The sequence below is a fragment of the Camellia sinensis genome, chromosome 4, assembly GCF_055761805.1.
Source record: "Camellia sinensis isolate YWXY chromosome 4, ASM5576180v1, whole genome shotgun sequence".
In the NCBI taxonomy this organism is placed as follows: domain Eukaryota; kingdom Viridiplantae; phylum Streptophyta; class Magnoliopsida; order Ericales; family Theaceae; genus Camellia; species Camellia sinensis.
This window is the reverse complement of record NC_138964.1, coordinates 202,642,060-202,653,328: the sequence shown is the minus strand read 5'-3', so window position 1 is coordinate 202,653,328 and position 11,269 is coordinate 202,642,060. Positions and strand designations below refer to the sequence as shown.

The window sequence follows — 11,269 nt, the reverse complement described above, 5'->3', positions numbered from 1 at the left end:
GCGCTCTCTTTCCCCCGTCATCAACGTACTTGTCAGAAGAGCACTCTGCCTGCCGGAAGAATAGCTGTGAGCTAACGGCATCGGGCGTGAACCCACACCTTTCTATTTATCCATCAATCCCCCCGGGGAGGGATGAAAAATGAGAGAATGAAGAATAGAGAGGTGTAAGTTGAGAGAAAAGTGAGGAAAAGGGTTTTGAGAGAAAATTCGAGCTTGAGAGTCGAGTAATGTGAGGATCACAAATCAGAAAGGGTGGGAAACAATACCCAGATTGAATTGGCTCCTCGTGGTCCGAGGTCCCCCATCTTCGTTTACGCGTCTGTGTGTCGTGTCTCTTTCATTTGACGGTCTCGTCTTTTGTTTTGAGTCTCTCCTGAGCGTGTCTCGTTGTGTTTAGGTCGTGTGCCTTTATATTTGAGTCCTCCCCGCTGTGTTCAGTTGTAGACTCGATATCCCGGTTTGAAAAATCCTCATTCGATTTCGAAAACCATCTATGCTCAGAATGCTGTGCCATTCTCTACATTTGAATGTGTTTTGACTCCTCCAACCGGTTCCATCTTTGAGGTCCGTCCTGTCAGATTGGGCTGCTTGTTTGAGAATTTGCCGTGTGCAGAATGAATCAAACGCTGTGTTATGGGCTGTGTGCAGATTAATCCCCAACAGAGTAAGGGCTGTGTGTCCAAGAATCAGGCAGTGGGTTGCTTGGGTTATTTTGCTGTTGGCTGTTTAGTTATCTGATTATTACAGTGCAAGTGTTCAATTTTCAGACAACCAATCAATTTCGTTTACATTGAGGTGTAACATGATGAGATGCGATGCAATGCATGAAATGTGTAAATGTAAACACTTTTTCAGATAAAAAGTCCGTTTCATTTCATTATCTTTTCAAACGTACAAGTTTTGGAAACAAAAATCTGCCTGCGGCAGTACAAGGTAATCTATCTACCAACCAAAAAGAAAAGTACAAAGAAAGAAAGAAAAGATAGCAAAAATCTGCATCTGTGTCAAGCACTCCGAAGGGCCGTCAGTCTGTCCTGGTCCTCTTCCTGGACGAGGGTCCAGGAGCATCATCAGCATCGTCATCAGAGCCCGAGCTAGAACCGTCTCCGGTCTCCTCCTCCGATGACCCTGCCTCCGCCTCTGACTCCTCGTCGTCGTCATCATCCGGGACTGGAGCTCGCGAGCTACTCCCGACGTGAGTACGCCCTCCCCTGGTACGGGGAAATATCCTACCCTCCTCATCTCTCCCCCGAGCAGGGACAGCAGGTCTAGCTGGAGCACCTCCCGCCATGGGAATCTGAAAAGGAGGCTGAAAAGTACACGAAAGGGAAATGCATCAGTATGCCGTGAGCAGTTTATCAGTGCAGAATGCAGTGTGTGAGTACAGTGTATGAATGCCGTGAGCAGTTTGTCAGTACAGAGTTTAGTGCAGAATGCAGTGTATGCAGTGTTCAGATACTGTGAGATCAGTGTATCGGGTGTTGTGCCGTGCATCAGATTATGTAAAGCAGTGAATGAATGGTTTGAGGCCAGTGTCAGAAGGACATACCGGTATGCTGTAGACGGCTAGAAGGTCAAATGTCCGCTGGAGCATCCCCATCATCGAGGCATTCATCGCCAACGACTGACGGGTGTACTCAGAAGAAGCCTGCAAAGGTATCAGATGCATTAGTATTCTGTGGAATATCAAGTAAACTGAAATGAAATAACTGTACGAAGTGCAGTGATACATACCGGCGGAAGGTCGGGGATGTCAATGAACTCATGCCCAGCCGGTGGAGGGGCGAAGGGGATCTGATAGGTCGCCCCACCCTGCCCCTGGAAAGTCAGTACAGCGGGCAGGGCAGGCCAGCCAGCTCCTCGTCCACCCCGCACTCCGCCCCTGCCACGGACTCGGGCCCTCCTCGAAGATCCAGCCCCTGCTCCCGCTCCGGCCCCAGCCGCCGATGCCATAGGCCTGGCCCCCTCTGCTCGACGGCCGCTCAAAGGTCGCATCAGGTACGTCCGCACGTACTCCTGATAGTCGCCGGTGCCTCGGAAGCCGGCCTCCTCCCAGCCGATGGAGTAATCATCCAGCTGCTCAGGGGTCAGCCCCTCGGTCTCCCTCATCTCTGCAGGAGGGTGAGCCGGGACTATCTGCTCAGGTAACCCGCGGGTCTGGCGTAGAAAACGCTCCCCCAGGTACCAAGCCCAACAGACCGGGCCCTCTAGCAAGATCCGGAAACGCGAGGTCTCCTCAGCACCAGGGAACCGACCCCGCATCGCCGATGGCAAGGAAGCCCATGGCCGCCATGTGATCTGAAAGTAACAGACAGTTTGTTATCTACTGTTATTGAAACATGCAGTGGGAAAGCGAAGCTAAATGAACTGAAAGTAAAGCATACCTCGGCCAGAGTGATGGTGTCGAAATATCGGCGGAAGAAGCCGAATGTCTCCCGTGGTCGCCGGGTGCATCTCCCGTCAAAGCGAATCGAGAACGGGACAGCCGGAGGAGGCTCCGCAACTGGTACAGGTGCAAGCCTAGGAAAGTAGGCGTAAACCCACAACTGCAAAACAGATGTCAGTATGACTATCGGGTAAAACAGAATATACAGAATAAAGCGGAAATAGCAGAGCCGTGTGTTGTGCAGTGTATTGTGTGCAGTACAGTGTGAACAGTGTACAGTCAGTGTAAAGCAGAATGTATGTGTGTGCCGTGTGTACAGTATACAGCAAGTATAAAGCAGACCGCAGTGTGCGCAGTGTACAGAGTGCAGAGAATATCGGACAGAAATGAAAAGCGGAGAAGAAATGTACCTCCCAAGCCCGCCAGTAACCTCCGAGCAGCTGGCCGCTGCCGCGAGAAGCCGAGCTCATATAGCCGTACAGGGTGGCCAGAGCAGCGCCGCCCCAGTCGTAGTGCAAGATGTCCCAGACGTCCACCAGTGCGCTGAGAAGACAGAGAGGCACGGTGTTCGCCCGGTCGGCGAAGATAGTAGTCCCGAACAGGAACATGAGGAAGCCGCGGGCATACCTCTCCACGTCCTCCTCGGTCATCTGCACCTCCTCCCCCAATGCAGGCTGGACCCTGAACTGTGCCTCGAACCAGGAATATCGGACGAAGCCTGGACGAGCTAGCGGTGGCGCCTCCCCCAGTAGATGGACCTGAGCGGCGGTCCACTCATCCATGTCGGTGTCGAAGGGGATCGAATCACCCCCTACCCCGATGCCTGTGAGCATCGAGAAGTCATAAGGGGTCATCGTCATATCCCCCGCAGCAGAAAAGTGGAAAGAATCGGTGGTGTCCCACCATCTCTCCGCCAAAGCGGCAAGGAGAGGTCTGCATGTGGAGAGCCTAGAGAGCCCTCGGCAGAAGGTGCCGAAGCCCGCTCGGTCCACGATGCGCTGGACCGCATCAGGGAGCTCGTCATACCACTCCCGCGCACCAGTATTCCCATACCCGCGAATGGTATGGGAACCCTCCTGCAAACAGAAAATGACAATGGCAAGACAACATTCAAAATGCAGTTTTGAAAAGACAGATATGGCATGTATGCAAGTTTGTCAGATTCAGGCAAATACCGGGTGCCTGTGTGCTTACAGTAAAATACGTGTGCTGTGTCAGCGTGTTTAGGTGTTTCAGAACAGATGTAGCGTGTGTGCAAATCTAACGGATTCAGATAAATACTGGGTACCAGTGTGTGTGCAGTGAAATACAGTGTGTGCAGTGTGTTTGGGTGATTCAGGACTAGTGCAGTGTGTGTGCATGTGTCAGTCTCAAGTAGATATCAGTTGTATGTATGTTTACAGTCAACTACGGTCTACGGCATATCAGATTTCAGCAATTAGAGAATACAGCTAACTATGGCAGTTTTGTATCCTACATTGCATAAAGTAAAGCAGAAGATGAAGAGTTACCTCGGGAGTGCCGAATGAAAGGTGGGAGGTAGGCTCACGCAGCAGTAGCTCAGGGGCCGCGTACCTCTCAAAGCTCCGGAACTGACGCAGGCCGTCTGGGGGCAGAACGTGAATCGCCGGCCGGTAGGTCGCCGGGTCGAACGGGCGCTCGCTCAGTGGTAAGACCTCGACCCCGGGATCCATCTCGTGGTCTGGGGGAGTCTCGCCACGTGGAATGTCGTCCGCCATGTAGAGAATGGTGTGAAAATGGCCGGAAAAGGGAAAACCGAGCCGGAATACGAAGAGTCAACTGAAAAGTCAACTACCGAGAGGGTCGGAAATGGCCGGGAAGGCCGGAATGTGAAGAGGCACGGAAATGAAGAGGAAAGTGAGGGAAACAAACCCCGAGAAGGCGAGAACGCCGAACGAGGCACCGAAACGAGAATGTGATCGGTGGAAAATGTCCGAAACGCGAAGAGGATCGCGAATCCGACGACGAAACGGGCGTAGAACGCGAAGAAACGGGCGAAAAATGAGAGAGAAATACCCTAGAGAGAGAAAGGAAGGGATTTCGGCGGTGGAGAAGTGAAGGAATAGGGCTTGAAGCCCTATTTTATAACACCCAAGGTGAAAAGACAAAACTGCCCCGCACCAGCAACTGTTTGCCGGTCGGCACTTTTTTGTGCCGATGGAATTGTTTTTGTGCCGATGGCCAGCCAGTGGCCTCATCTTTCGGCCGGTGGGGTTCCCACAGCCTTGTTTAGGCCATTTGAGAAGTTTGTGGTCTTCATAGCTCAAGAAAGTGCAAGAAAGTGCATCTCCGACGCTCAACCGACCTCCGTTTTGACCGCAGGCCGTGTCTCCAGTGCGTGGCACTCGAATTCATGCAAGGTGTATCCTTTTTGTATCCTTTTGAATTCAAAAGTTGCCCCATGTGTGTTGCACAAGTTCATCACACTACTTCGGTGCATTACATCGCACTGTTGTGCGCCGCACATTTGCATTGTTATGCACGTGTTACATGCGTTGCAACACGCACCCCTTTGCATTGTCGTGCACATTTCTCATGCATCATTGCATTTCCATTCCATGCATTGTCATGCATTCCGGAATACGTGCGTTGTTGCGCATTCAAGCCCATTTACACTCCGTGTGACATGCACGTCACACTTTCCATCGCACTGTTTTGTGCATTGTATTGTTCGCGCTGTTTTGCGCATCGCACTGTTTTGTGCATTGTATTGTTCGCGCTGTTCTGCGCATCGCACTGTTTTGTGTATTTCAAAATTGTTCGCGCTGTTTTGCGCATCGCACTGTTTTGTGCATTGTATTGTTCGCGCTGTTCTGCGCATTGCACTGTTTTGTGCATTGAATTATTCGCGCTGTTTTGCGCATCGCACTGTTTTGTGCATTGTATTGTTCGCGCTGTTCTGCGCATTGCACTGTTTTGTGCATTTCAAAATTGTTCGCGCTGTTTTGCGCATCTCATTGCATTTTGCATGCATTCCATCGCACTGTCCTGTGCACTCGCGCATAGCGCTGTCTTGCGCATCATACCATCGTGCAACGCATGGTCTGGCGAGACCTTAAACACGCATGGTCTGGTGAGACCTTAAACGCGCATGGTCTGGCGAGACCTTAAACACGCACGGTCTAGGAGACCTTAAATCCTTTGGAGGTGCGAAACCTTCAGCGCATTGTCACGCGTCTTGTAAATACCCCCGTGGTCTGGCGAGACCTTAAACACGCATGGTCTGGCGAGACCTTAAACACGTACGGTCTAGGAGACCTTAAATCCTTGGAAGGTGCAAGACCTTTATTGCATTGGTGTGCACACTATTGCTTTGTACATATCTTAAGCCGCGTGTTGTCGCGCATTCCATGCAACATGCATTTCACTTGCATCATTTGCATTTCAAAAAAAAACAAACAAAAACATGCATTGTCATGCATACATTTTGCATTCCGGTCTGGCGAGACCTTAAACACGCATGGTCTGGCGAGACCTTAAACACGTCCGGTCTAGGAGACCTTAAATCCTCTGAAGGTGCAATTCCTTCGGTGTTTGTCGTGCCCGAACGACTTTTCGGTGGTCTGGTAAAGCCACCAGTCTGTGCTTGCGATGAGTTCCTAGAAGACCAACTGGGACGGTGGAAACTAGAGTTCGAACGGCTTATGCCTAGAACGCAAAGGTTCGGGAGTTCCGAGACTAAAGTCTGGTTTAAATACCCAGAGGTTTACCCTCGGCTTGAAATCTGTATGGAAGCCCCATAGGTTGAGACGGCATGTCTACGCCTCAGTTCTGGATACTGAACCAACCTAGTATATCACCCTGTTGGTAAGATAGGGAAAGTTGCAATCATAGTCATTGCATCATAGTGCATTGTCATATTTGCATTTGCATTGTAGTTTGCATGCATTCATTGCATCGCCTTCCATCTATGGCTTGCGCCTTTCCAGGTTGAGCTTGGTCTGGTATGTGTCCTTACATTTCATGTTAAAACACAGTTCTGTATGTGTATCGCGCCGATTCCACGTTGATATGTTGGTTGAGGGTTGCGGCACCTTTTCTGTGTTACACATGGCTCGTACGTGTGCATGCCTTTCCTAGGCAAGATTTGGTTTGGCTTGTATGCCATATTCATTGTATCCATATCCATTCCATTGCATATTTGTAGATATTGCATTGTAGATTGCATGCATTCATTGCATCGCCTTCCATCTATGGCTTGCGCCTTTCCAGGTTGAGCTTGGTCCGGTATGTGCCCTTACTTTTCACGTAAAACACAGTTCTGCATGTGTATCGCGCCGATTCCACGCTGGTATGTTGGTTGAGGGTTGCGGCACCTTTTCTGTGTTACACATGGTTTGTATGTGTACATGCCTTTCCTAGGCAAGATTTGATTTGGCCTGCGTGCCATATCCATCCATTACATTGTAGTGTAATTTTTGCATCCGGCATTAGGATCGTAGTGCTCTCTCCAGCGGGTTGTTTCCCCACTTATGTCAATTCCACCCAATGCTTGTTCTTGCGTCTGTCTACAATACTCATAGTTTAGTTGACCGTTCTATGGTAGACAGACTTGTTACCTCCGTCAATCTATTTGACATAGGTGTGGTTTCGAACCGTTCGTGATTGGATCACGATCCAAATGCTTTGCATGTAGCTTGCATTGTTTCAATTACATTGCATCTTCATTTGCATTGTTTATACATTGTTTTGTATATATTGCATGTCGTCTTGCATCCATTTTGCATTGTCATGCATGTTGCTAACAATATTGTACCTGTTAAGTTTGTTTTCTTTTCAGGCACGATATTGTATGTACGGTTCATTTGAAGCTGGTGCAACCAGACGAACCGCACAGGTATTGTATCTCCCGAGTGAGACGTATTGAGAATTCCATAATTCTCTTACATCCTTTCTGCATTGTAGTGTAGTTTGATATGCTAGCTTAAAATTGTCGCATGTTTGCTTCATTACAGCTTTCTTTGCATGATCATAAGTTATGCTCGGCTTCGTGCATTGTCTTGCATTTTGCCCCTGCCTCCGGGCGCATACCTTATTTGTTTTGTATGTTTGTCTGAGTCTTCGGCCTTGTCAAAAATGGGTCGTCTCTGGGCTTTGACATTCACTCCCGTCATTGTTATGACTTTCGAGTTCTGTCAAAGAGGGGCAACTGTAGACACCCCATTTTTGACCGTCCTCAAGACTTGGACGTCACCGTTTGAACACTCGGTGATTATCCTTGTTTGTGTTTGTTTGGAGTTCCCGGAGGCCTCGGCTCGCGTGCCTTGCCTCAGGATCTCCGAACTCGACCGTTTAGTGTCTGGTTTTGCACCAAACACTTGCATCCTGCCTTGGAAGGGCAGGGTGGGGCTTGTAGACCATCCCCACCCATCACCGGCAGTGGCTAGATGCCACCGGCTGGTTTTGGCTGCCACCGGCAATATAGTTTGCCGGCCGGCACTCTTTGTTGTCGGTCAGCACTATTTTGTGCCGGTCGGCACTTTGTTTGGCCAAGATGGCATTTTTTGCCGGCCGATTGCTGTTCATCTGCTTTTGCAGATATTTTTGGACAGCTGTATAGCTTTTGCTCCCCTCCATACACGTGTATGGAGGGATCTCCCTCTTGAAAAGCTTGTCTTGTAAGCTTTACAAGAGGCATATAGAGAGAAGCTCTCTCTAAGGCAAAGGGAGGAGCCTTTAGACATTTTTGAGAGAGAAAATACAGAGGAGAGCTCTGGTTTTTCCTAGGGTTAGGGTTAGATACACATCTATCTCTCTTTCCCTCTCATTTTGTTCACTAGGTGTTTTGTGCCTTACTATTGCACACAAACACCTAGTGTTTCACCTTCCGCTTGGAGCTGAGGTTCTAAAGAGTGTGTTTTGAAGTTTTGGTCTTGGATTCAAGCTCAAGGAGGCCATTGGAGCATCTTTGTTGAAGAAGGCATCAAGGGTGAGATCCTAGTCCTTTTTTTCCCCATTTTTGCATCAATTTTCTACTAGTCTTAGAGCTGTTTTTGTGATTATTGTATAACATAAAAAAGTTCTATTTTTAAGCCCTCTTTATTGTTCATTAAGAGTGTTTTGTTGTTTGAGGGTTGTTGACCACCCTTAGGCCTCAAAAGGCCTCATTTTGAGCCATTTTGTGCTAGCTCCGGGATTTTGGTGTTGAGGTCTCTTCACCACTGAAATCTTGAGGGATTTCAGTGGTGAAGATGATTCTTTGAAGTCCCAAGAAGGAGAGGGCCACCCCCCTCTCCTTGTTGTCCTTGAAGAGGACCTATTTTGGCCTCTTAAGGAAGCCTATGCTTGAGTGTGTGTTGAGCATATTTGGTTTGTTTTTCATGCTTATATATCCATGATATAACATGATTTCAAGTTGGTTTTGGAACTTCATGCATGTTTAGCATAGTTGCCATGTAATGCCTTATTTGTGCCTTAACATGTTCTAGGTTGTTAGCCTTTGTTGGAGCATGTTTTAGGCTTGCATTTGTGAAGATTATGTGCTTATTTTGCCATGTTTTAGCTCTGTCCATAATCGTTTGGGTTGATCTTTGCATGCATTATAGAGCTCCTTTGTATTTGGGCTTGTTGGCCTTGAGTATGTGCATGTGTAGCATGCCGTCTTTGCATTGTTTTGGTGATTTGGAATCATCCTACATGCTATTTTAGTCCCATTTCCATGCTCGTTTGATTGCCTTGCATGCCTCTTTAATGCTTTGAAAGCATGTGTTGCAATGCTCCATGTTTTGGCTATGGTGCATGCCTTTGTATTTGGGCCATTTAGATGCCATCTAAGTAGTCCTTTAGCTTTGTTTTAACATGCTAAACCTCTGATTTTGGTCCTTCTATGCATGCCATGTTTGGTCATGTTAAGTGTAGTTCAATGCATTATTGATTTGCCTTGAACACTTGGACTATTCGTTGCATATTTTGGCTTGATTTTGTTGCTTGGTTTGGCACCATCCTAACATGATTTTAGGGCTCATGTTGCATGCTAATTTGTCCATGTTTCCTTCTTTCAAGTGTGCTTGAATGTTGTTTGATTCATGCTTAAGTGTTGGTCCTTATGTGCATGTGTGTGTGCATGCCATTTAGCTCTCACTCTTTAGCACTTATGGCCACTGTTTTAGGCCTATTTTAGAGTTGCCTAATTCATGTATAAGTCCATCTTTCCATCTATTTGCATTGCCATATGTATGCTTGTATGCTTGCATAAGTGCCTTGCCATGCCATGTTGCATTCTTAGCTTGTATGCCTAGGTTGCATTGCATCTTGCATGCATTCCTTGTCCCTTGACTTGGGTGATAGGGATTGGGAGTTTTGTTTGATTGGTTTGCATACATTTGAAATCAAAGTTGCATACTTGGTTCTTTGGGCCATCATGCATGGAAATGCGTGATTGGTGGTCCGGGAACCGAGGCACATGTCCCTTTGAGTCATTACAATGATAAGGGATATGGTTGATGCATACATGCCTTGAATTGTGCTGCCATGCCTTGTTTTGCCCTCTGTTGCTGTGAGTTGCAGGTCCAACAGACTTTCTTTGCCGACCGGCAGTGTAAGGTGCCGGCCGGCAACCTTTTCTCTGCCGACAGATTCAATTTTGTGCCGATGGACATATACCAGTGCCGGTAGTGATTCCACTCAGCCGGCGGTACTCCCCAGTGCCTAGAGATGCAACCCTGAGGTTTTGACAGTCTCCAGAGGAGTGAAAGAAGGAAAACAGAGGCAGCTTGCGCATGGCGGCGCGCTTCCCGAGGCGTTTTCCTGTTTCAATTAATTTATTTAATTTGTTAATTAAATTAGTTAATTTGTAATATTAATTAGCTTGCGTAGTTAATTAATTTGTAATATTTATTCGGTCCCTCCGAGCGAGGGCAAGTCTGTAATAAGTGTGCGTGGGTGGTGTGTATGTCTTCCAACCTCACTTCTTTCTTCCCTTTTACTTACCCGCTTTAATGGTTAGTATTAGGACACGTTTAAGTTAGCATACCTTATGCTATGCATGCGTGCATCCATGCATTTGTATTACATGCATTAGGCTCGGTACATCACGCTAACTGCATTCGTACTTCAAATCAAAAAGTGAATATGTGATAATTGTGCATTTTCACATGACATGTTTAGGATAGTCGAGCCTATTCTAGCAACATTTTGTATGCGATGCATTAGACACTCAACATGGACTTGGATCATGCATGTTTGCTAATGAGTTCTTTATTTTGGCACGGAGTACGATGTAAGTATTTCCGCTTTAGCATATCGCATGAGTGTGAATGTTGCCATGACAGCATGCTTAACATGTGGCTAGATGCTTATGTGTTATAAACTGCTTGAATGCCTGTGGGTGAAGGTTGGATTGTTTGAGTTGGAAAAAACTCATTGAAATCCGTGTTTTTAGCCTACTTGCGAGTAGCAAATTTCAAAGCATTTTCAAAACAAATGGATATGCAATGATTCTTTCCAAATTAGGCAATCTAGTCTATACTCGTTTGCTGCGCGCATAACATAGTAATTCTAGGCTAATAATTGGTTTAAGAACACATAGCGTTTTCAAAATTGGATATCACGGTTAGTAGAGGCCGGTCTTCGGACCGGGCGAAAGGGGGTGCTCATAGCTGACCTTCCCCGATCGTACCCAAGCTCCCGAGCCGAGACAACTCCGGTGATGACGGACATGTGGCCTTCGGCACCGAGTCAGGGTTTCCTAAATTCTCCCATAAAAAATATTTAGGTGGCGACTCTGTATCTGGAAAAGCAGTCCATGTTTGGCACTACTTTTTCAAAAATCTGTTTCTCAAAACGATTTGCCAGATTTGGACTCTTTGGTTCAGATTTAGAACCGTGACACAAATCGAGTCCGAACTGTAGTAGTATGAGGCC

General features: G+C 47.4%; 1 protein-coding gene across 1 annotated transcript; it reads right to left on the bottom strand.

The window, feature by feature from the left end:
• Nucleotides 1-972: 972 nt before the first annotated feature.
• Nucleotides 973-1,953, bottom strand: LOC145824383 (uncharacterized). The gene is made up of 3 exons (XM_082924027.1): nt 1,735-1,953; nt 1,550-1,648; nt 973-1,309 (listed from the first exon to the last, which is right to left on the bottom strand). The coding sequence occupies exons 1-3, from the start codon at nt 1,951-1,953 to the stop codon at nt 1,025-1,027; spliced, it is 603 nt and encodes a 200-aa protein (XP_082780153.1). The 3' UTR covers nt 973-1,024.
• Between the last annotated feature and the right edge of the window lie 9,316 nt (nt 1,954-11,269).

Coding starts and splice junctions, on each gene's coding strand:
- LOC145824383 (XM_082924027.1), bottom strand. CDS start 1,953: ATGGCATCGGCGGCTGGGGCCGGAGCGGGAGCAGGGGCTGGATCTTCG. Junction 1,649..1,734: donor ACATCCCCGACCTTCCGCCG/GTATGTATCACT, acceptor ATACCTTTGCAG/GCTTCTTCTGAGTACACCCG. Junction 1,310..1,549: donor TAGCCGTCTACAGCATACCG/GTATGTCCTTCT, acceptor TGTACTTTTCAG/CCTCCTTTTCAGATTCCCAT.